This window comes from Rutidosis leptorrhynchoides, chromosome 10, assembly GCF_046630445.1.
Source record: "Rutidosis leptorrhynchoides isolate AG116_Rl617_1_P2 chromosome 10, CSIRO_AGI_Rlap_v1, whole genome shotgun sequence".
Classification (NCBI taxonomy): domain Eukaryota; kingdom Viridiplantae; phylum Streptophyta; class Magnoliopsida; order Asterales; family Asteraceae; genus Rutidosis; species Rutidosis leptorrhynchoides.
The window spans coordinates 98077354-98104587 of NC_092342.1; the positions used below are offsets into that span (position 1 = coordinate 98077354).

The following is a 27234-nucleotide window of genomic DNA, read 5'->3' on the forward strand; positions in this document are numbered from 1 at the left end:
CTAACATCGGACTGCTAACTACGGACTAAGAAAATATTAAAAGTATTATAAGTATATATATATATATATATATATATATATATATATATATATATGTAACGATTACTTGAAAAGAAAATATGTTGATATAATATATATATATATATATGGTTAGGTTCGTGATATCTATCGGAGACCAAGTCGAGTTAAATACCTTCAAGGAAAAAGTGAGTATATAGTCCCACTTTTAAACTCTAAATATTTTGGGATGAGAATACATGCATTTTATGATTTACGTTATGGACACAAGTGATAAAAAAATATATTCTACGTTGAGTTGTACCACTGGCATATTTCCCTGTAGCTTGGTAACTACTATTTACATGTGGTATTGTAAACGCGAATCCTGTTGATAGATCTATCGGGCCAGACAACCCCAACCGGACTGGACGACCAGTATTCTACGGTTGCACAGTACTTCGTTTCGGTGACTACACTTGGTACAGTGTAGTGAGATTTCATAATAAAGGGAATATGCGACGTTGATTAAATGTTAAGTATGGTTATCAAGTGCTCAACCACTTAGAATATTTTTATTAAAACGTTTATGTATATGAAATCTTGTGGTCTATATTTATAACGCTGCTAGCATTAAACCTATATCTCACCAACTTTATGTTGACGTTTAAAGCATGTTTATTCTCAGGTTCCTAGAAGTCTTCTGCTGTTTGAATATATGTTAGAGAAACCTTGTGCATGGAGTCATACATGTTTTATTCGAGGAAGCATTGTATTCACAAAATCATCACCGTGTATTTATTTTGACTGCATTGTCAACGGAAGTATTCTTGTAAACTGTTATTTACGGTGATTGTCTACATGTAGAAATCATCATATGTCGAAAACATTGAATTTTAAATATTCATTTATGGTATATCTTTTCAAAAGAATGCAATGTTTATAAAACGTATCATATAGAGGTCAAATGCCTCGCGATGTAATCATATGTTATTGTATTCGTCCCTATGGATTGGGTCGGGTCGTTTCAGTTTGTAACCTTTGCATCATATTCTCCAAAGCCACTACCCGAGCGCGAAGCTCGTTGACTTCTTCTATTACAACGGGGTGATTGTCGGTTCGGACGAGTGGATAAATAAGATCTAGAATTTGATGTAGTATATAATCGTGACGAGATACTCTGGAAATGAGAGAGAAAATGGTGTTTCGGACAGGTTCGTCGGTAAGTGCTTCAGGTTCTTCGCCAAGAGGGCAATGTGGTGGATGGAAAGGATCGCCTTCTTCTTGTCTCCAATGATTAAGGAGGCTACAAACCCATCCCCAATTCATCCAGAATAGATGATGGCTGATTGGTTGATCCATTCCAGTCGCACTGCTTTCGAAGCTTGAGTGAGATTCCATTTCGGAATCCGAGGAACTTGAACTGATGACGAATTCCATTTCGTACGATTTGATAAAGGATTTTTCGATACGAAATGATTTTCCGACTATCGGGTGGTATTCTAACTACATAGAATATCTATATACATAGATCAAAAGATTTCATAGATGATGGAGGAATTTACGGAATATGTCAGGCAAAGTTTACGGTAATAGATACGATAAGATATGATTTAGCAGATACGCTAAGATATGAATTTTGTCTATACACTATTCATGCAATCAATGAAGCAAGACGTGTCAAGACTAAGAATGATAAGTAGGTAATTTCCTAAGGATGATAAGTAGGTAATTTTTGACACAAATGATAAGCAAAACTTTTGACATGCAGACACGGTCGAAGTCCAGACTCACTAATGTATCATAACAACTTATCAGTTAGACACACTAATGCAGACCTGGTTCGCCAAGACCACCGCTCTGATACCAACTGAAACGACCCGTCCATATTACTATAAACGCAGTACGTTATTCATTGGTCCCATAGCGATGTATTTGACCTCTATATGATACGTTTTAGAAAAATATTGCATTCATTTCATAAAAAGCACACCATTATTATACATAATGCATGTTTTAAACAATTGGGCGATTATTTAAGAAATAATCTCCATGATACATCGGTTTCCAAATACTACACACGTGACATAACAATCGAATATAATACATGATAAAGGTTTTATTGAATGCAACACTTCATTTAAACAAAAGCATGAGACTCCATGCACAGCTTGCTCAGATAATGCAACAGCGGAAGACTTTCTTAAGGACCTGAGAATAAACATGCTTAAACAGTCAACACAAAGGTTGGTGAGATATATAGGTTTAGCATCGATATAAATATAGACCACAAGATTTTCATAGTTATAAATATATGTACACTTGCAAGTGTATAAAAGTATTCTATAAGTTGTTGAGTGCTTCGGTAACCATACTTAACCATTAATGTGGCATATTCCCTTTATTATGAAATCTCCCTACACTGTACCAAGTGTAGTAAAAATGAAGTACTATGCAACCGTTTACGATACTAGAGCGACTATCCCGGTTGGGGTTGTCAAATCCGATAGATCTATCAATAGGATTCGCGCTTACAAGTTCTTACAACATGTAAATATTAGTTACCAAGTTATTAGGGACGATATGCAATGTGGTACAACTCAACGTAGAATATATTTTAAGTACTTGTGTCCATGGCGTAAAACATAAAATGCATGTATTCTCATCCCAAAATATTTTTAGAGTTTAAAAAAATGGGACTATATTCTCACGGTAGTAAAAGTATATTAATAATAAGTTTTTAACTTATTAAAAATATGGCCGTCGTCCTTGGATTCACGAACCTATAATAATAATAACGATTTAGATAATAATACATGTGAACAAAATTAATATAGCAAGTTCATATCATATATTCAATCACATGTGATTGTTTAAGTTTATATTTTCAATCACATGTGATTATTTATATTTTCAATCACATGTAATTATTTAAGTTTATATTTTCAATCACATGTGATTATTTATATTTTCAATCACTTGTGATTATTTAAGTTTATATTTTCAATCACATGTGATTATTTAAGTTTTCAAGTTTAGTAGTCCAAAATAGTCCGAAAAGTCCAACAGTCCAATAATCGGTATATATATATATATATATATATATATATATATATATATATATATATATATATATATATATATATATATATATATATAATCTTAGAATTACCCCACGGCGTATTGTGTACTTATTGTCTTGCATCAATCTAGAGACGTATTGTATACGTATTGTCTTAGAATTAACTAAGACGTATTGTGTACGTATTGTCCTCGGATTTATCAAAACGTATTGTGCACGTATTGTCATGGAACGTACCAAGATTATTATATATATACAATCTCGAAATTAATCAAGGTTATAATATTTTGTTATACTAATGATAACATGTCCAAATATATATAGGATATAGGAAAAGTTAACATGGATATGGTTAATATAGTTTTTATAATATAAATTTCGTCCATACCACGTTAATTTTAGCAGATTTTGTTTTGCTCGCCAAATATTCATTACAACTCCGTCTAAAGTGAATCAAATTGCTATGGATTCTTTAAGAATTCAATTTTACAAAACCAATTTGAAAAGTTCATCCCAAGTAGTAATTTTTAGAGCTTTACCCTCTTTTTGTGTCGGTGGACAGATTTGGAAAAATCCCGGCATCCACCCAATATATGATTTTTGATAAAATACTTTCACTTTGTCTAAAATCATAAAAAAAAAAATATTGGAAGTCTTATTTGCATATATTAACATATTTCCAAAGTCTTAGCCTCGAACTCAAAGTCTAAGATAGGTTTTTAATTCCCAACCCAAAACACGCTTTTTACTGAATGGAGATTAAAGGATATATGTTAAGTTTCAAGGTGTTCTTCATATGTACAAGTTATAAGTTCTTATATTAACTTAATATAACATCATAATACATATAAATAAGTGTTATTAGAGTTAAGTTAGAAAGATTAGATTAGTTTTTCAAACAAGTTTAGAATCAACTAAACTATGTTCTAGTTTATAAACTCTTATATAGATAGCTATAAACATATGAATTGAACAAGAGTTGAAGTAAAGTTTTTACCTCAAGTTTAGAATGTAAAGTTGCTGAAAAAAAGTAGTAGAACAAAACTTGAGAGAGTTCTTGCAAGTGTGTGTAAAAATTGGAAGTAAAATTTGGAAAATGAATGTGTAAAAATGAGTTAGAAATGGTGCTTATTTATAGGCTTGAAAATTTGGCTTTTAGTGAAAATATCTAAGATAAGTTAAAATGTATTAAGTCATGGATGACATATTAAATTGATTAGGTCATGGATGACATATTACACAAATAATTGCAGATTTCTATTGGTATATACCAATAGTAAATACTTCTAGAAGATGTGTATAATACGGGTAAAAATACCTTATGAATGCGAGTAGAATTCTTGAGAAAATTGAACAAAAATACGAGTATAGCTATCCTTTATATGTATTGGTATATTATAAAGTGTATTCAATACTTGTAAGGATGTATTTACACTCGTAATACATTATATGTAAATACATTTTAACACAAGTTAATTACTTCGTTTAAATAGTAACATATATATTGTTCAAAAACTCTTTAAATTAGTAGTATGAAAATATATATACAATACTTTGTTAATATACTTAATGAGATATTTAATTATCATATTTTCAAGTTAAATATATATAAATCCATATATATACACAATAATTAAACAACTAAACAATTAAATCAAGTTATGACGTTCGTGAATCGTCGGAATAAAAGGGTGAACAAAAGCTTGTGTAAAATTCTTTCCGGAGGTTCAAGATTTATTAAAAATTCATTGCTTATCAAGTCAGAATTATATAAAGATTAAGTTTAAATTTGGTCGGAAATTTTCGGGTCGTCACATTAGGGTTGTAAAATTAAGGTTCGTGGGGAAAATAATTGGGGATGAAATCTGATGTATAAGTGTTTAAATAGCCAAAGTGGGTCCCAATACAGGTACACGTCAGAAAAGGTAGTATTAGCCGGTTTCCAAGTTATGTTCGTGTACATTATACAACTTTTAAGAGTATATGGCCTACATTGGTATTTTATGGAGTATATAGCCTACATTGAGACAAAAATGAAAGTATATGGCCTATTTTTGACTTTAACCCATTTTTTTATTAAAATATATATGCTAATTATTATAGTGTCGATCAAAATGCGTACACGTGAATTTACATGTCATTAGCGTAATTAGTTAGAAAATAACACGTAAGCGAATTACTGAGATAATTAACGGGGAGCTGACACGTAGGATTTACTCCCATAATTTATAATATGTTATAGATTATAGATAGATACTCGTAATATAATATAATATATAATATAATATAATATAATATAATATAATATATAATAATAATAATATATATAAATGAAAATATAAAATTCATTAAAACCCTGTATGCGTAAATTTCAAAACCCCCACTTCCTTTTTGTTCATATATATTCCTCACAATTCACAATTCTCCGTTACAAAACCTCTATAAATACCTGCAATTTCATACACACAAACCATACCTAAAAAATGGAATTACAGAAAGGGTACAAGTTATTACTGCAACAATACAAATCATTATTCACCAAAAACCTGCTACTCGCATGGAGATACAAAAGAGCTACATTCTTTCAACTATTTTCATCACTATTCTTCATTACTTTCTTATTCATTATTCAAAAAGCAATGGAAGCTCGATTAAGTTCATCGAATGCGTCTACAGCTTCAACCACACCTTTTATAATCGATCCTCCGATCCCTAAGTGTGAACATAAGTATTACAGAAATGATCACTGTTATGATTTTGTTTGGAGTGGAAATCATAGTTTAAGGATTCGATCGATTGTTGATCGAATTAGGGCTAATAATCCTGGTAGACCTATTCCTTCTAATAAGGTGATTATAATCATTTTTTCAAATTTTGTTACTTGCGTGCTGCATTAGAATATTTTTTAATTTCTTATTTTATTTTACATATAACATTTTATTTTTTAATTGTGTGCATATTTGATCCTACATTGAATGTTATTAAACGGAAGGGTATGTAATTCTATTAAATTTAAACAAAATCGATCGACTTACAGTTTATATTACACAAGAATACAAAATTTGTGAATGCCGTGTTATTAAAATTTTTATGCATTCTAAAAGTTACTCTTGCTTAAAAATTGGATTATATGTACTGCCACGTGGATGGAGACAGTGACATGGCGTTGAAGTGGATGCATATGTAGACGGTGACTTAGACCATTTGTAACGGTTATGGCGTTTGTTTTGTCGTGTTTCTTGCTTTTTGCACTTTTTTTATGAGTAGGACATGTTTCTTTTTTGGGTGGAGTAGTGGTGGTGTTTCTTTTTGGTGTTGGTTAGGAATATTGTGATGATGTGTTAATATATAATTGGGTTAAGTATTAAAAGGGGATAAAAATAATATTTTTAAATTAATAAAAAAAAAAAAAAAAAGAAACACCATGTTTCTTGACCTGTCACTTTCCAACTGACGCCAAAGAAACACCACAAGTGACACCCTGTTACGCCGGATTTCGGTGTTTCTTCTCCGCCACATCACCAAGTGACGCCATCACTTGGTACCGTTACAAATAGTCTTATGGAATAGTCTGCTGATTACCCGCACATACTAAATTTCAGTTAATAAAAAAACATTGTGTGTGAAAATTGCATTTTGTAACAGAATGCTTTTCACGAGAAGTAAATTTACGTACCCCATGTTTATGAATTATATACATTTTGTTACATTTCTTAGCTGTTGATTATTTGGAACTTAGGATTTAAGAAAATAGGTGACCATGACCAGTTGCGGAACTTGAACCAAAATAGTGATAGGAGGGGTAAACGCTAAAAAAAACCTTATTTATTTATTTATATATTTTGTTTTTTTAATAGTGTAAAAAAAAATTCCCTGAAAAATCCAGATGAGGCGAGTACCCCTCCGGAATACCCTAAGTTACGCCCCTGACCATGACATGTAACTGATAGTAGCCGGTTCGAGATGGCTAGTCTCCAAAGAATAAGAAGGGGAAACAGACAAGCTTTGCAGCAATTTTCTCATATCATTCATGAACTTCAAAGTTACAATTACTCTATTTATCTAAATGATATAGAGTAAATGAATAGTAACTCTCAATAGTTTCACAAACACCCCTCAAATTTTTTATATTTTCACAATTCACCTTCGCCCTTTACAATAATTAACTTTATAGCTTTTACAAATTTATCACATAGTTTTCACATTTTATACTTTAACCATTACACTTCTCATTCATTATAAATCGATCCTGTAATTTTTACTAACTAACAACTATTCATTATTATTATTATCATCATCATCATCATCATCATCATCATTATTAAATCAACCACATAATTTTTCACTTTATTATTGTTTAATTTTTTTTTATTATAAATTAACTACGCAACTCATTATATATTATTCTCTACATCTCTAAAAGGCCAAAGACTTTATGGATAGTTCTTCCTTATGCTTTAATCGTTTATACGTCGTGCAAAAAGATTGTACCCACAATGACACCACACTAAACATCGAGAACCATTATAAACTTTAGGGCGCCAAATGTAAATTTCTAGGGTAAAAAATGTAAACTCCATAGGGGTCTAACGTTAAAGTTCAAGGGCCAAATCGTAACTTCTTTATTTTCCATAAAACTCTCCAATAAATCCACCTAAATTTTTAACCGCCTTTAAATTTTCGTACGACTTGGGATAGGTTTAACCGACATAACCATTAAACACGAAATAATTTTACGAACCAAATACAACAAACTATATCCGAAACGGAGTCCCGACGCGTAGCGAGTGCTCCTCCACTAGTTTATACTAAAATGCAAGACATACTCTATCAAGGAAACATGCAGTAACGTAATGCACTAACCCACTACAATAACCCACTACTATAAAACTTAATTAACTGACCCACTAAATGCACATGAAGTAAACCACTACATGCTCATGTGTTAACTGTAAATTAAACATGCTTAAACCACTACTTGCAAAAGGGAAACATGGAATTAAATATCCATTCATGCATGACCATAAAAAGAAACGTGAAAACGTGCAGCTACTTTGACACTCTAACCAACTTGTATCTTGACTTAGTAATACTTTGGCTTTTCCCATGCTAAGATGCTATCAGTAACACACCAACTTTATTTAATAGGACAAATAAGAAACAGGCTCTCATTTGAAGATCATTCGTGACTTTTGTGAATAGGTAAAATCATTTCGAACTAAGAAGGATGTAGATGTCTGGCTTTTAGCTAATCCTATGACGTGTCCTGGAGCTCTGCATTTTGTTGAGAGATCTCCTACTGTAATTAGTTACGGTTTGCAAACAAACTCTACATCGATCGACAATCGAGGAAATCATGATGATCCAACGTTAAAAATCCAAATACCACTCCAAGTTGCAGCCGAGCGTGAAATTGCAAGGTCATTAATAGGAGGTACATTTTTAATTTATGTAATCCCTTTCATGTACTTATGGGCAATGTTGCAAACATCGCTACTTCCCGAGTACTCGGCCAAGACTTTTTGGGGAGTACTCGGTAACTCGTCGGGGAGTACTCGTTGACTAAGTTTAACTTTGATCGATTTTGGCTGAGTTTTGACCAATTTTGACATTTTCTGTGTTTTGGCCGAGTTTTGACCGATTTTTCGAGTAATCCTGAGGTTCAGCCGAGGTAGTCCGAGTTTGACCAAGTTTGACCGAATACTCCCTGAGCTGCAAAATTGAGTACTGTCCGAATTATTCCGAATTCTGCAACCCTGCTTATGGGTTGTCATGTCCTCTTCATTTTTGAAAATTAACTGAGGAAAGTTAATAAAATAATGTCAGATCCTAGTTTCAGTTGGGTTGTGAATTTGAAGGTTGCACACTTTGAAGATGAAATGTACTCTTCGGTGGACACAGTCGGACCAAGCTTTTTTCTGGCAATTGCCATGTTTGGCTTTGTGTTTCAAATTAGTTCTTGTTGGGTTATAATCGGTTTATATCAAAAATGGTTTGCTAGTCACGTTCAGTTGCAATTTAAGATGGTTGGAAACTTAGATTTAATAGTTATTTATTTTATATGCTATGTTTTAATTAATTGTTTTATTAGTATTGAATAAGTAGTATGTGGACCTAAATTAGTGGAAGTCACGGAGTGAGTCAGAAGGTGTGCCTATTCTTTAGGAATAGAGTATGGTAGTTTAGATAGTGCTATTTTCCAGCATGGTTTACGTTTGTTTTCTAGCTATATAATATAAAGCTAGCATCTGTTGGTTAATAAAATTGTACTTTTTTTGTTTCCAATTCTTTATCTACTTTAGCATACATCAAATATACAATCTTTATTTTCTTGTTTTGATCTCTGATCTGAAAAGGACCTAACCAACATTTGGTATCAAGAGCTTAGGCTCAATCCTATGAAAGAAAAGCAGTAGCAGTAGCAGAGTAGCAGGCTGATAATTCAGCAATTAGCAGTCAACAATAGCAGTCTAAAAGCAGTGAAAACGAGCAGAAAATAGCAGCCAGTTGCAGCAGATTTATGCAGTAAAAAAAGAAGCAGATAACAGCAGTAAACTCAGTAGAAAGACGTCTAAATTAGCAGCAAATATAAGCAGAAAAGCAGTAGAAGATAGCAGGAAGTGGTACCAATAAATATCAGCAGTTCACAGCAAGAAGTAGTAGCAGCAAAGCAGTACAAAGCAGCAAAAAAAAAAATAAAAAAAAAATAAAAGAAGTCAGCAAGTATTAAAAGGCAAAAAAAAAAAAAAAAAAAAAAAGATGTCATCAAGCGATGGGACTTTAACCGTTCGTGAGCAAGGAACCGTACCAATTCAATGTCCAAAATTAACCGAGACTAACTACACCACATGGTCCATTATGATCGAAACGGTTCTAAGGGCATATGGCCATTGGGATGCTATCACCCAAGATGAGGTTGATGAGAAGAAAAAGTATACTACCAAAGGTATAATTTATCAAACCCTACCCGAAGATGTTCTTTTGCAAGTTTCCAAACACAAGAATGTGAAAGAAGTTTGGGAATCAATCAAAACTCGTTATGTAGGGGCTGAATTTGTTCAAAAAGCAAGGTTACAAACATTGAGAAACGAATTCCAAATGCTAAAGATGAAAGAGAATGAATCAATTAATGATTTTTCGGGTAAGATAAATAGCATTGTTGCTAAATTCAAGAGTCTTGGTTCTACTCTTGAAGAGGAGGTGATTGTAAGGAAGTTTCTTAATTCGGTTCCAATGAAATACTTGCCAATTGTAGCTCCCATTGAACAATATTCGGACCTTACGAAAATGCCATTTGAAGAGGCGGTTGGAAGGGTGAAAGCCTATGAAGAAAGGCTTCTAGGTCATGAAGAAAAAGATGAAGAACAAAACAAACTTTTGTTGGCAAGTGAACAAAAGTATGGTGAAAGTAGTGGACGCGTAAGGGGACGTGGAAGGAGCTATGAAAGAGGTGGTAGAGGTCGAGGAAGAGGCTCGGGTCGAGGTGACAAGAGTGGGTTTAGATGTTACGAGTGTGGAGAGTTTGGACACTTCAAACATGAGTGTACAAAATGGAAGGGTAAGGAGCATGAAGCAAACTTTGCTGAAGAGGAACCGGCATTGTTATAAACCGATTAGGCGGGTGATTGTTGGGTTATAATCGGTTTATATCAAAAATGGTTTGCTAGTCACGTTCAGTTGCAATTTAAGATGGCTGGAAACTTAGATTTAATAGTTATTTATTTTATATGCTATGTTTTAATTAATTGTTTTATTAGTATTGAATAAGTAGTATGTGGACCTAAATTAGTGGAAGTCATGGAGTGAGTCAGAAGGTGTGCCTATTCTTTAGGAATAGAGTATGGTAGTTTAGATACTGCTATTTTCCAGCATGGTTTACGTTTGTTTTCTAGCTATATAAAGCTAGCATCTGTTGGTTAATAAAATTGTACTTTTTTTGTTTCCAATTCTTTATCTACTTTAGCATACATCAAATATACAATCTTTATTTTCTTGTTTTGATCTCTGATCTGAAAAGGACCTAACCAACAGTTCTTTGGTCACTGAGAAAGAACTCAAGCTTCGCCAGGTACTAAGATCATTTTTATTCATGCTAATGCTGTTTACTGAAGGTGGCAATTTGGATCCTGTTACCTATAAATGGGTTGGTAAAGGTTATGTTCGTCTCCAGTGTGTAAACTGGGACTTGGGTTACGATGAGATGAATTTTTTAAATTTGAAACAGGCCATATGGGTTTAGCAAGTGGATCAGGTTGTCAGCTATCAAAAGTGTGCATGCACGTTTCTCAAAACATCATAACTGGTTTTATTAAATTATTATTATCATAATCATAATCATATTTTAGCTTTGTTAAATAAAAGTATATAACACATATATTGTGTATAAAACTAAAGGGAAATTGATAAAAAGTAATTACGGGTTCGTCCAACACGACCCGATTGTCACTAAATAATCGAGCTTTTAATCTGAATCATTTTCACTTGTTACCGACCCACCCACCCTATTATTTTGCCACCTCTACTGTTTATGTACTTGAAGACTTGAAGTTATTTCTCAAGTTCAATAAATTTTTACTTACAGGCGATGGCTATGATGGGTCTTTATGATACGGCTTACTGGTTATCATGGCTTACATGGGAGGGAATGATTACTCTGTTTTCATCTCTTTTCACAGTTCTTTTCGGAATGATGTTTCAGTTTAATTTCTTTTTACACAACAGCTTCGCAGTTGTGTTTTTTTGTTTTTTCTTTTTCAGTTAAACATGGTAACATTCTTTCTTTTTCCAATTTAAATTACAAAGTTGTTCCCATTCTGTATATTTAATGGATCAACTATTTTTAACTTTTTCTGCCAGGTTGGTTTCGCATTCATGTTTTCATCATTCACCAGCAAATCTACCTCGTCTACAAGTGTCGGTTTCTCCGTCTATATACTTGGCTTTCTGACACAGGTTAGTTAATTGATTATTACGCTTACAAATCTACTCACTTTGTCACATTTCAGGTTATAGATATATTTTTTCTTTATTCAGGTTGTTACCAAATCTGGTTTTCCATATACTAGCGGTTTCTCTAACACACAAAGAACCATATGGTCTTTCTACCCACCTAATCTTCTTGCTAAAGCCCTTCAGTTGCTTTCTGACGCTACGGCCACTCATAAAGATCCTGGTATTATTAGGTGGGCCGTTAGGGGGAAGTGTGCACCAAATGATGATGACTGTATAATAACTATGGTATGTATGTATTTATATGTTCGGTGGCTATTTTTATCCATTTGCATATTAAATAGGTCCACGCCGGTTATATTATATCTCAAAAGCTACGAAAGGAATTGTTAAATGGGTGAATGTACATTTGTACTGCATACAACGTCATAAATTGCTTTATTCAAAGTTTTGGATTATTATTGGTATTATTTTTCACAGGTTAACCGTAAACGAACAAACTTTGAAGGTGATCAAAAAAGTGTTTTCTGGTTTCGTTCCAGCTCGTACTTAAAGTAGTTCATTTTGACCTGTTATCCCACCCATTTTCCACCTCTCATATACTTGTGCTTTGTTGGTGAATCACTACTTTCAATGTGGAGATCTTGTAACATTTTTAGTTCAGTTGATTCATTTCATATATTTTTTTTTCGCAGAGTGACATCTATATATGGCTTTTTGCAACATTTGTTTTATGGGTTGCTCTGGCAATCTACTTCGATAATGTACTCCCAAACTCATCAGGCGTAAGAAAACCAGTTTTCTACTTTCTAAATCCTGGATACTGGTCAGGAAACGGTGGTGGTAGGGTGAAAGGTAATCAAGTGAACTAGTAACTAAAGACAACAGTTTTATTTATTTACTTATTAATGGGTCGATTTCGGCTGTATGTTATCTAAGGCAGGTCAAATCTGAGAGTTTAGTTTAAAATGAACGCCTGAAATTTGGTCGAAAGTCATCTAAAATGTATTTGTATACTTATAATTCCCTAGAAGTTTATAAAAGATTTAGATCATTATTGTAGCATTATTCTTTTTCTCAAACACAAATAAGGTCTCAATTTTTAAATTGAAGTGTTCACAGTGGACAAAATGTTTTTTGGGTTAACTCGGCTTGTTCCAAACTCTACCGTAAAGTGATACACTTCAACGTCAACCTGTTTTGACCCGTTAACCAACCCGCCTGATTGACCCATGTTTTACTTTTATTTATAACCGTATGTACTATGGACTCTTGCGATGTCTATTGTTTTTTTTACTTAACCATTATAATCCTTGTTTCGTTTGAAGAGGGTCGGATCTGTAGTTGCATGCGGTCTCTTCCAGCATTAGATGATACATCTCCAGATGATGAGGATGTACTTGAAGAGGAAAGCATTGTGAAGCAGCAACACAAAGATGGTGTTTTTGACCCAAATCTTGCAGTTCAGATACATGGTCTTGTGAAAGTGTACCCTGGTAGAACTAACATTGGTTGTTGTAGCTGCAAGAAGAGTGCACCTTACCATGCACTCAAGGTAACAAACCACTTTTTATTGTCAGTACAGGTCTCATGTTTGACTCAGTTGTTTTTGAATAAGTTTGGGGCTATTTTTTATGTCCATTTCTTAACAAAATTTGACACAACACTGTTCTTTGAAAAGTTGAAATCGGTGGACCCTCGAGGAAAAAAAAACTACCCGTATTGACCGGTTCCCCAACCCATTTTAGCACCTCTGGCTTTTGAGCTTGTAAATAAGCTAATCAAATCTAACTTATTTTCAGGGTTTATGGGTGAACTTTCCAAAGGATCAGTTATTTTGTCTTCTAGGACCCAACGGGGCAGGAAAAACTACTGCGATTAATTGCTTAACCGGAATCACACCTGTGACCAAAGGAGATGGTAATACGGGGTATTTTTTATTTATAGCTGATTATTTTAGGTGTGAAAGTTTTGTGTACATTAAAAATTCTGTTATAAATGTCTCATGAACAGCTCTCATATATGGACATTCCATCCGAAGCTCTATTGGCATGTCAAATATCCAGAAAGTGATAGGTGTATGCCCCCAGGTGATAATATCGCTTTCATAATCACATTTTGCTCATCATTTTTTATTAAAAAAACATGATGGTTAGAAATTGTTAGCGGGTTAGTCCAACACCCCTACTCGGCGTCACCCATTAATACCCACATTATTGACAAGTATCCTTCTTGACCCATTTCTCGACCCGATTGACCCGCACATTCAATCATTAGAATCAATTATTAAGTAGTGAAGGTAACATTTTTACTACTGTGTTGCAGTTTGATATACTTTGGGACGCACTATCTGGTCAAGAGCACCTATATCTTTTTGCCAGTATCAAGGGTCTTCCCCCTGCTTCACTTGCAACGGTGCGCCCTTATGTTGATTAATACGGATCTGTGTAATGTTTTTGTGCTTAGAAGGTTTTTAAGATGATTGATCCCAATGTCTTACAGGTTGTGCAAAAATCATTGGCTGATGTGAGACTCACTGAGTCAGCTAGAGTGAGAGCTTGTAGCTACAGCGGTGGAATGAAACGTCGGCTCAGTGTTGCAATTGCTCTAATTGGTGATCCAAAGTTGGTCATATTAGATGAACCGGTAAACAAGATTGGAAAATTTTCTCTTCACGAGATTCAGTAATCTTTATTAGAGGTGGGAATGTGTGCAAGTTTGGGTAATGGAGCAACTTGGATAATATACGAAGCGGGCGGGTTGACTCAATTTTTAAAAAAAAATTCGAAGTGTTCCCACCTAGATCACTTACAATCTAATTCTAAGAGTTTTATCCACACAAAAAAACACTTTGTGGGGATTTTCGACCCATTTGACCACTTATCTTCTAGCACTTTTTTTGTCCATTCGACCCGTTGGGGATGATACATAAGAATATCTTTTCGTTTATATGTAGATGGTTAAGGTTAAAAAGCTGTTATCTGTAATTTCTATCTTGGTCTAACTTTATATGTTTAGACTACTGGTATGGACCCAATAACACGAAGACATGTTTGGGACATTATTGAGAATGCAAAAACAGGGCGAGCCATTATACTCACAACGCACTCAATGGAAGAAGCTGATATTTTAAGTGATAGAATTGGAATCATGACTAAAGGTAGGTTTCGCTGCATTGGAAATTCAATCAGGCTAAAATCAAGATTTGGTACTGGTTACATCACTAGTATAAGCTTCTCTGAGACCATTAATGATGTCATGTCTGCAATGTATCATGAAGAAGTGAAATTGTTCTTTAAAGAGGTATGTTAAATTACACACCTTCTTTAGGCTTGATTTTGTTATATATTATATTCTAAATTCTAATCTAATGATGATGAAATGTTGGTTTATAATACAGCGTTTGGATGTGGTTCCAAAAGAGGAAAACAAGTCTTTTGTCACTTTTGTTATCCCACATGACAAAGAGAGCCTGCTAGCGGTAAGACTTGTCGTTCTTTTGGTATTGTTGATATGCATAAAAGATCGTGTTTTTTTCGTGTTTATAATTTTCAATAGTTTATCAAGCTGTTTTTTTTTGGTGAGTACTGCACTTCAGTTAGATCTATTGTCGAGTTGTACCCCCAAACTAAAGGCTAGAGGTTCCTTGTTACAAATGCACGTCGTCACAGTTCATTCTTTCAGACAAAACAGTTGTTTTCTTATCCTTGATTCATATAAAAAAAAAATAAAAATAAAAAAATAATTGTTACATTCATATTATATTAGCACACCATCAGTGATATTTACACTTGCAGGAATTGCCTTTTTATTCCGTTAAGCCAATTTTCACGAGCAAACACACTTTAGTGAAAGATCATTTATGATAACATCATCAATTAACAACACATATGCGTATAGTTTCTTAAATGTATTGTATGCATGCTATTTTTGTTATTAGGATTTTTTTGAGGAGCCAGAAAATAGAGAAGACGAATTTGGTATATCGGACATTCAGCTCAGTCTTACGACCCTTGAAGAAGTCTTCCTCAACATTGCAAAGCAAGCAGAGTTTGAAAGTAATGCTGCTGAAGGCAGATTCACCACTTTGATTTTAACCTCAAGAACTTCTCTTCAAGTATGTCTTCCACTTCAGATTCATATTGTCTTTTTTTCTCTCCTTTGCATCTTTTAGTAATGTTGACAAGATGGGCGAGACGGGTAACGACTTCAGGTTGCAACCAGCTAGGTTGACCCGTTTTCATGTTTGCAAACTGCGGTTGCGGCGGCCGTTGCTACTTTTATTGCGGTGGTTTGTTGATTAGTCTGTCCTGCTTCGCCCAGTGGCGGAACTTGAACCTGACCATAGAGGGGGTAAATTAGTGACAGGAGGGGTAAACACTAAAGAAACCTTATTTTTAAATAATTTTATTTTTTTGGTGTAATTTATTTTTTTGAAAAAGCTAAATGGGGCAAGCTCCCCCTCCGGAGTAGCTTATGTTCCGCCCTTGGCTTTGCCCAAAAACGTCTAATTAGCCTGTAACGTTAAAAAGTCTGGTCAAAGTCAGGAAAAGTCGGTCCATGAAAATCGTAAGCTCATTCAAAAATTAGCTAGGGAAAACACTGACTTACATAGTTTTCGTTACAGATAAATTAATAAATACATTATAATAATAGAATACATATGAAAGACCTGTATATATAAACTACCACCACATCATTTTATTTGTAAATTATTTATTTTTAAAATATGAAATATTGATATTCAATATATATTTTATTTAAAAGTTAACGTTCGTCTACGTCCGTCTCAACCCCGACTTCCTGACGGACTGTCTCGCGAAGGGTATGTTTTGTGTCAAACTTATAAAAATTCGTAAAACGTGTTTGTTTGTAAGCAATGTTTTTTGGTTTCTCTTTTATAACTACATTGGAACACAACTTGGTTTGCATAGTATTTTACAACCTTTAAGTAACCTACAAAACGAGATACATTGTTGCAGATACCAGTTGGAGCAAGATATATAGGAATTCCAGGAACAGTTTCAACTGAAAATCCGAAAGGGGTCATGGTCGAAGTTTTTTGGTGTCAAGACGATGCAGGTACCCTCTGCATTTCAGGCCATTCAGAAGAAACACCGATACCACCACATGTCGAATTGGGTGATGTCTCGTCGCACCCTCATGGAATTGTTATTGATCCAAATGAGATTCATAATCCAACATGATCTTGATTGGTACCAAAAACAAAAGTTAACAACATATGGAAGGGACTTAAGTTTTTATCAACTCTTATAGTTATGGCATGTCTAGTCTTGTATTAGAACTTTCGGTTATATATAAAAGTTGTGTTACAATTATAATCTAAATTGTTTTGATTTACTTTACTTCTCAGTGCATGTTACAATTCTAATCTATTATTTCAGTTAAAAAGTTGTTCAAATCTGACTTTTTTCTCATGTATAAAGTTGTTAGACCATGTATGAGCTGACGTTTTCCTAGTCCAATTCCGACTGAGTGAGTTATGGGTGTGTATTAAAAAATATATGTAGGACAATGAGACCCTTCAATAAGTCAATAAGAATTATCAATGTAAATTATGCTTATTATTATTTTTAAAACTTATGCCTATGCTTATTAATGCAAATCGTGATCAAGTTATTACTGCTAATACTAGCTAGTATATATAGTGTCTAACATTTCATTTTAGTGATTGGATTACTAAGTTGAAAGTGCTCGAACCATTGAAACGCTACACGGATTTGAGGGGTGTGGAGTACACGTTCGTAAAGTGTAAAATGGTTTGAGGTTATGTTAGTGAGCTTGGAAATAATGTTTGGAACATTAGAAATGTGAAACGCGACTTGAAAGGCTAAACACGCTTGAAAATGAGCTTAAAATCAATTTTTGGTGTGCAGTAGCTTTAAGCCGCGGCGCGGCTCCTGGGCCCGCGGCGAGGCATAAAGGGTGAAATTGAGGCCGAGAGTTTTGCTTATTTTGGGTGTTTGGTTCTTTTTAAGTCGCGGCGCGGGTCTTTTGGCCGCGGCGCAGCTTAACACTGAATCGCTGAAAATGTGCCTTTTCAACCCAAAAGGCACATTTGAACCCCAAACGTTTTGGGGTTGTTCCAGGTCATTTGATTGCGATTTTTACATGTTTTTAGACCATTTTAAATCTATATACATGAATGTTAACTTCCTAGTCATTAATGGGTATGAATCAAAGGTTGTGACTTTTCATCAAACCTTTTGACCCATTATAAATACACCCTTTGTGTATTTGAAAAAGGTTCCAGATTTTTAACCTTTTGCACACACTTTCAACTTTAAACAATTAGAAGATACATCTCTGCAATTGTTTGATTGTTTTCTTTTAGCCAAGACAACAATCTCATCTTTGTCTTATCCCAATCGAAACTTCATGTAACCCGTGGCTAATAGGGTTGAAATATTCGATTAGGAAAGTGTTCACACGATTCAAAGATCAATCCGGAGTCAGTTCCATTTCAGGCACGAAGGTTTACTTACAATCCAAGTTTATAACATTCTAATCGAATATTTTGATCACCATGTCTGGTGAAACGGTGAAAGAAATGACTTCAAAGTTTGCAAAATTGGAGAAGTTTGAAGGGGCAGATTTTAGGAGATGGCAAAAGAAGATGCAATTTCTTTTGACCACATTGAAATTGGTTTATGTGTTGTCAACTCCAAGGCCTGCTGAATCGGATGAAGAGACAATGGAACATGCCCGGTTAAGGAGCAAATGGGACAACGATGACTTTATGTGTCGTGGCCACATTCTAAATGGTATGTCTGATGTTTTATTTGATGTTTACAATTCGGTTGAATCGGCAAAGGAACTTTGGAATAAATTGGAGGGCAAGTATATGGCCGAGGATGCATCTAGCAAGAAATTTCTTGTTAGTAATTTCAACAATTACAAGATTGTTGATACTAGGTCCATCATGGAACAATTCCATGAGATCCTTAGGATCTTGGGGCAATTTACCCAACACAACATAAGTGTGGATGAAACTTTCATGGTTTCCATCATTGACAAATTGCCATCTTCATGGCAAGATTTCAAACACACACTCAAACACAAAAAGAAGATATGAATTTGAATGAGTTGGGTAGTCACTTGAGAATTGAGGAATCAATTCGGGCACAAGATAGTAGCAAGGGGAAGGGTAAAAAAGTGGGATCTTCTTCAATTAACATGAGTGAAGATAAATCCCATGGGAACAAATACAACAAGAAACCAAACAACAAGAAACAAAAGTTTGAAGGCAACAAGAATGCGTCCAATAAGAAGGACAAGAAGTCTTGTTGAAGATGCGGCAAACCCGATCACTATAAGCGGGATTGCAAAGTTAAGATGGTAGAAGGAGGAAGCACATCGGGTGCGGGCGAAGGATCAAAGGATCCTACTCCTAATCAAGGTCAAATTTCTGAATTTGTGACTATTCCAATTAAGAACTATGTTTCACATATTTCTGATGCATTCTATGTACAGGATGATACAATTGGATGGTGGGTAGATTCGGGTGCAACTTGCCATGCTTGCAAGGATCGTGAATGGTTCAAGACTTTTGTACCGGAAAAGGATGTTTTGCACATGGGCAACGAATCTATGGCTAGTGTTGTTGGTTATGGAAATGTTGTATTGGAGTTTAGCTCCGGAAAAACTATTACTCTTTATAATGTATTGTATGTACCTAACTTGTGTAAGAATCTTATTTCTAGTCTCATGTTGAATAAATGTGGGTATAAACAAGTGTGTGAAAGTGACAAATATATATTGTCTATGTGTGGTGTGTTTGTTGGTTTTGGGTATTATAACAATGGTATGTTCATGCTTAATCTCAAAAATGTTCCTAGGGCCATTAATTCTACTTGCATGATTAGTTCTAGTACTTGTGATTTCGGTTTATGGCATGCTCGTCTAGGTCATGTGTAGTGACCCGAACTTTTCCATGTTTATATATATTAATTGAGATTGATATTTACATGACTAAATGTTTCCAACGTGTTAAGCAATCAAACTTGTTAAGACTTGATTAAATGAAATAAGTTTCATATAGACAATTGATCACCCAAGTTGACCGGCGATTCACGAACGTTACAAAATTGTAAAAAGTACATGTTGTGGTATATATAGACATATATATATATATATATAGTTGACATAAGATTATGATGAGTAAGTATCTCACTAAGCATATTAACAATGTGTGATATACATAAGAAATGAGATTACTAAGTTAAGAAACTCGAAATGATATATATTACGATTATCGTTATGATAACGTCTACTAAATACATATGTATCATATTAAGATATTGATTCACTATGTTTAATCATGATAAATGATAATTAAACATGTCATTAAGTGTATTAACAATGAACTACATATGTAAAAACAAGACTACTAACTTCATGATTTCGAAACGAGACATATATGTAACGATTATCGTTGTAACAACATTTAACTGTATATATATCATATTAAGATATATTAATATATCATAATATCATGATAATATAATAATTTAACATCTCATTAGATATAATAAACATTGGGTTAACAACATTTAACAAGATCGTTAACTTAAAGGTTTCAAATCAACATTTACATATAACGACTAACGATGACTTAACGACTCAGTTAAAATATATATACATGTAGTGTTTTAATATGTATTCATACACTTTTGAAAGACTTCAAGACATTTATCAAAATACTTCTACTTAATAAAAATGCTTACAATTACATCCTCGTTTAGTTTCATCAACAATTCTACTCGTATGCACCCGTATTTGTACTCGTACAATACACAGCTTTTAGATGTATGTACTATTGGTATATACACTCCAATGATCAGCTCTTAGCAGCCCATGTGAGTCACCTAACACATGTAGGAACCATCATTTGGCAACTAGCATGAAATATCTCATAAAATTACAAAAATATGAGTAATCATTCATGACTTATTTACATGAAAACAAAATTACATATCCTTTATATCTAATCCATATACCAACGACCAAAAACACCTACAAACACTTTCATTCTTCAATTTTCTTCATCTAAATATCTCTCTCAAGTTCTATCTTCAAGTTCTAAGTGTTCTTCATAAATTCTACAAGTTCTAGTTTCATAAAATCAAGAATACTTCCAAGTTTGCTAGCTTACTTCCAATCTTGTAGAGTGATCATCCAACCTCAAGAAATCTTTATTATTTACAGTAAGATATCTTTATAATACAAGGTAATACTCATATTCAAACTTTATTTCAATTTCTATAACTATAACAATCTTATTTCGAGTGAAAATCTTACTTGAACTGTTTTCGTGTCATGATTCTGCTTCAAGAACTTTCAAGCCATCTAAGGATCCTTTGAAGCTAGATCCATTTTTTTCATTTTTAGTAGCTTTATCCAGAAAACTTGAGGTAGTAATGATGTTCATAACATCATTCGATTCATACATAAAAAGCTATCATATTCGAAGTGGTAAACTAGTAATCACTAGAACATAGTTTAGTTAATTTTAAACTTGTTCACAAATAAAGTTAATCCTTCTAACTACACTTTTAAAATCAACTATACACATGATCTATATCTATATGATATGCTAACTTAATGATTTAAAACCTGGAAACACGATAAACACCATAAAACCGGATTTACGCCGTCGTAGTTACAACCGGGGGCTGTTTTGGTTTGGATAATTAAAAACTATGAAAAAATTTGATTTAAAAGTTGTTCTTCTGGGAAAATGATTTTTATTATGAACATGAAACTATATCCAAAAATCATGGTTAAACTCAAAGTGGAAGTATGTTTTCTAAAATGGTCATCTAGACGTCGTTCTTTCGACTGAAATGACTACCTTTACAAAAATGACTTGTAACTTATATTTCCGACTATAAACCTATACTTTTTCTGTTTAGATTCATAAAATAGAGTTTAATATGAAACCATAGCAATTTGATTCACTCAAAACGGATTTAAAATGAAGAAGTTATGGGTAAAACAAGATTGGATAATTTTTCTCATTTTAGCTACGTGAAAATTGGTAACAAATCTATTCCAACCATAACTTAATCAACTTGTATTGTATATTATGTAATCTTGAGATACCATAGACACGTATACAATGTTTCGACCTATCATGTCGATACATCTAAATATATTTCGGAACAACCATAGACACTCTATATGTGAATGTTGGAGTTAGCTATACAGGGTTGAGGTTGATTCCAAAATATATATAGTTTGAGTTGTGATCAATACTGAGATATGTATACACTGGGTCGTGGATTGATTCAAGATAATATATATCGATTTATTTCTGTACATCTAACTGTGGACAACTAGTTGTAGGTTACTAACGAGGACAGCTGACTTAATAAACTTAAAACATCAAAATGTATTAAAAGTGTTGTAAATATATTTTGAACATCCTTTGATATATATGTACATATTTGTTATAGGTTCATGAATCGACCAGTGGCCAAGTCTTACTTCCCGACGAAGTAAAAAATCTGTGAAAGTGAGTTATAGTCCCACTTTTAAAATCTAATATTTTTGGGATGAGAATACATGCAGGTTTTATAAATGATTTACAAAATAGACACAAGTACATGAAACTACATTCTATGGTTGAATTATCGAAATCGAATATGCCCCTTTTTATTAAGTCTGGTAATCTAAGAATTAGGGAACAGACACCCTAATTGACGCGAATCCTAAAGATAGATCTATTGGGCCTAACAAACCTCATCCAAAGTACCGGATGCTTTAGTACTTAGAAATTTATATCATATCCGAAGGGTGTCCCGGAATGATGGGGATATTCTTATATATGCATCTTGTTAATGTCGGTTACCAGGTGTTCACCATATGAATGATTTTTATCTCTATGTATGGGATGTATATTGAAATATGAAATCTTGTGGTCTATTATTATGATTTGATAATATATAGGTTAAACCTATAACTCACCAACATTTTTGTTGATGTTTTAAGCATGTTTATTCTCAGGTGATTATTAAGAGCTTCCGCTGTGGCATACTTAAATAAGGACGAGATTTGGAGTCCATGCTTGTATGATATTGTGTAAAAACTGCATTCAAGAAACTTATTTCGTTGTAACATATTTGTATTGTAAACAATTATGTAATGGTCGTGTGTAAACAAGATATTTTAGATTATCATTATTTGATAATCTACGTAAAGCTTTTTAAACCTTTATTGATGAAATAAAGGTTATGGTTTGTTTTAAAATGAATGCAGTCTTTGAAAAACGTCTCATATAGAGGTCAAAACCTCGCAACGAAATCAATTAATATGGAACGTTTTTAATCAATAAGAACGGGACGTTTCAGTTGGTATCCGAGCGTTGGTCTTAGAGAACCAGAATTTTGCATTAGTGTGTCTTATCGAGTTTGTTAGGATGCATTAGTGAGTCTGGACTTCGACCGTGTTTACTTGAAAAATGATTGCTTAACAAATTTTGTTGGAAACTATATATTTTTAACATGTGAATATTATGTGATATATTAATCTCTTAACGTGTTTGATATTATGTGATAGATGTCTATCTCTAGAACAAGTCCCATTGACTCACCTAATAATAATGAAGAGTCAAATGTAAATTGGAATGATTCGTGGACTGATTCACAAGTTCCCGAAGAGGAACCGGAAGAAGAGTCGGAACCGGAAGAAGAATCGGAACCGGAAGAAGAATCGGAACCGGAAGAAGAAATAGAACCGGTGGGGGAAATAATAAAACGGTTAAGTAAAAGAAAATCTTCAACCAACCGACCAAGGTTAATTATGGTCAATGGTATTTCCGCCAAGGAAGCAAAATATTGGGAGGATTACCAATTCTCCGATGAATCAGATTCCGACGAGAATTCCGATGATGTGATAGAAATTACCCCAACTGAATTTAAAAAGGCAAAAGAAAATAATAAGGGAAAGGGCATAAAAATAGAGAAATCTAATTCCAACCCCGATGAACTTTATATGTATCGTCAACCCCCGAAGTCCTTAAGTTGTAACAATGACCCGGGAACCTCTAAACCACCAGGTTTTTCTAAACCAATGTGGAAAATGATGGCTCGTATTAGGGGAACATCATATATCCCTAGAAACTTGGCAAAACGAACCAAAACCGAAGAAGTAGAAACGAGCGAGTCGGAATAAGATAGTTGTATTCGTGTGGTGTAATATATGTAATATAGTGTGCTTATGCTTTATGTTATATGTAAAAATTGCTTGTATTAATAAGTATTTTTTTTATGAATCTAACTCTTGTCTATTTTACAGTATAAAAACACAAAATGGATAGACAACCCAATATTTTAAGAGACCTACCCGGAGACATGATTGATGAAATCTTGTCTAGAGTCGGTCAGAATTCCTCGGCACAACTATTTAAGGCGAGATCAGTTTGTAAGACATTCGAAGAACGTTCCAAGAATGCCTTGGTTTATAAAAGGCTTTCATTCGAAAGATGGGGGATATCACATTGGGAAATCCATAAGTTACGATGTGTTTACTTTGACACATATATTGCGGGGAACCCAAATGCTATTTTACGCAACGGGTTAAGAAATTATTTTGACTCAATGTATCCGAATATAGGACTTCGTGATTTAGAAAAGGCGGCTAACATGTAACATAAAGAAGCATGTTATGCTTACGGGTTAGTAATGTTCGCTTCTCACCAAAGTGAGAAAGAGAATATCGGGCTACAACTATTAAACAAAACGTTCCCACAAGTGACGGAGTCGGTAATTGGGGTAAGAAATGAGGTTTTTAGGTTGTTACGAGACTGTTGGTCATTACGTAACCTTCATCCTTTTGACGACGTTACAACACGTTGTCTTACTATCGGTCACAACGGTTATGTTCCACAAGACCAAGGATGGGAAGTAGTCCTAGTAAAACCAGAATGCATGACTTGTTTCTGGACGTATGAATTACGTGTCTTTATTGTCTTTTCTGAGCGACTTGTGTACTAGCTAGAATTATCTTCACAACTATCTTGTATCAAAGTTATTGTGTGCTATATTTCATGCTTTATGTAAAATAAGCGGTATTGTAAATTTGTAAAATATTGTATAAAAGTTTGAACGCGAAATATTATTATAATCAGTTTTTCATATAGAATTGTAGTAGTTGAATTGTATATTAGCTACTAAGTATGAACTTAACGGGTAGGTACTACCCGAATTTAAACTTATAAAATGCTAATATGAAGAAAAAGCTTTTATAAATGAGTTCATATTATGCTACGAAATACTATTAACTACTCTTAATATTCTGTATGATTAACTTGTTCCATTTGACTATTTTGAAGGAAATGGCACCGACTACTCGACACACCTTGAATATGAATGAAGAGGAATTCCGTACTTTTCTAGCTTCAAACATAGCCGCAGTACAGGCTGCGCTACATACCAACAATAACCTTGGATCTAGCAGTACAGGAAATCGTGTAGGATGCACCTACAAAGAATTCACTGCCTGCAAACCCTTGGAATTTGATGGAACCGAAGGACCGATCGGATTAAAACGGTGGACCGAGAAGGTCGAATCGGTGTTTGCCATAAGTAAGTGTACTGCAGAGGACAAAGTGAAGTACGCTACGCATACCTTCACAGGTTCTGCGTTAACATGGTGGAATACCTATCTAGAGCAAGTGGGACAAGATGATGCGTACGCATTACCGTGGTCAGCATTCAAGCACTTGATGAACGAGAAGTACCGTCCCAGAACCGAGGTCAATAAGCTCAAGACAGAACTTAGAGGGTTACGAACCCCAGGATTTGATATTACCACGTACGAAAGACGATTCACAGAATTGTGCCTATTGTGTCCGGGAGCGTTAGAAGATGAGGAAGAGAAGATCAACGCGTTTGTGAAAGGATTACCGAAAAGAATCCAAGAAGATATAAGTTCACACGAGCCCGCCTCCATACAACAGGCATGTAGAATGGCTCACAAACTAATGAACCAGATTGAGGAAAGAATTAAAGAACAGACGGCTGAAGAGGCCAATGTGAAGCAAGTCAAAAGAAAGTGGGAGGAAAACGGTGATAAGAATCACCAATACAACAACAACAACAACAACAATTACAACAATAATCGCAACAACTATCCCAACAATCGCAACATCAATCGCAACTACAACAAACGGCCCAACAACAACAACAACAGCAACTACAACAATCATCCCAACAACAATAACAACCGCAACAATAACAACAATCAGAAGCAGCTATGCCAAAGGTGTGAAAAGTACACTCGGGGTTCTGCACCAAATTTTGCAACAAGTGTAAAAGAAATGGTCATAGCGCGACGAAGTGTGAGGTCTACGGACCAGGGGTTAACAGAACGAAAGGAACAAATGGTGTCGGAACGAGTAATGGCGGAGCAAGTAGTGTTGGAGCAAGTTATGCCAATGTAGTTTGTTATAAATGTGGAAAACCGGGCCACATTATTAGAAATTGCCCGAACCAGGAGAACACGAATGGACAAGGCTGCGGAAGAGTTTTCAATATTAATGCGGCAGAGGCACAGGAAGACCCGGAGCTTGTTACGGGTACATTTCTTATTGACAATAAATCTGCTTACGTTTTATTTGATTCGGGTGCGGATAGAAGCTATATGAGTAGAGATTTTTGTGCTAAATTAAGTTGTCCATTGATGCCATTGGATAGTAAATTTTTACTCGAATTAGCAAACGGTAAATTAATTTCAGCAGATAATATGTGCCAGAATCGAGAAATTAAACTGGGTAGCGAAATATTTAAGATTGATTTGATACCAGTAGAGTTAGGGAGTTTTGATGTAATAGTTGGTATGGACTGGCTGAAGAAGGTGAAAGCAGAGATCGTATGTTATAAAAATGCAATTCACATTGTACGAGAAGAAGGAGAACCCTTAATGGTGTACGGAGAAAAGGTGATAAGGTTAAAAAGGAACATATATTTCATAGCATTATCCCCCAAGAAAGACAAGATTTTAGTTGTAATTGTTCCATATTCAAGTAATATTCGTTTATATTTAATAAGTGCGAAGACAAAAGGCGTAAACGAAGATTTGAAGACAAAAAGGTCCAAAATGCTCAAATGTACAAGATTCAATCAAAAAGGTTCAAAATATTTATGAAGGACGTCTAAAAATGACAAGAGTACAAGTTGCGGAAC

The 27234-nt window shown here is 34.2% G+C and overlaps 1 protein-coding gene and 1 pseudogene across 1 annotated transcript; both read left to right on the forward strand.

The window, feature by feature from the left end:
- The first annotated feature begins 5562 nt into the window (after nt 1–5562).
- Nucleotides 5563–17235, forward strand: LOC139870475 (ABC transporter A family member 2-like; annotated as a pseudogene).
- Nucleotides 17236–18575: 1340 nt separating this feature from the next.
- LOC139870476 (uncharacterized) lies at nt 18576–19124 on the forward strand. The gene has a single exon (XM_071858274.1). The coding sequence runs from the start codon at nt 18576–18578 to the stop codon at nt 19122–19124; it is 549 nt and encodes a 182-aa protein (XP_071714375.1).
- Nucleotides 19125–27234: the final 8110 nt, after the last annotated feature.

Coding starts and splice junctions, on each gene's coding strand:
- LOC139870476 (XM_071858274.1), top strand. CDS start 18,576: ATGTCTGGTGAAACGGTGAAAGAAATGACTTCAAAGTTTGCAAAATTG.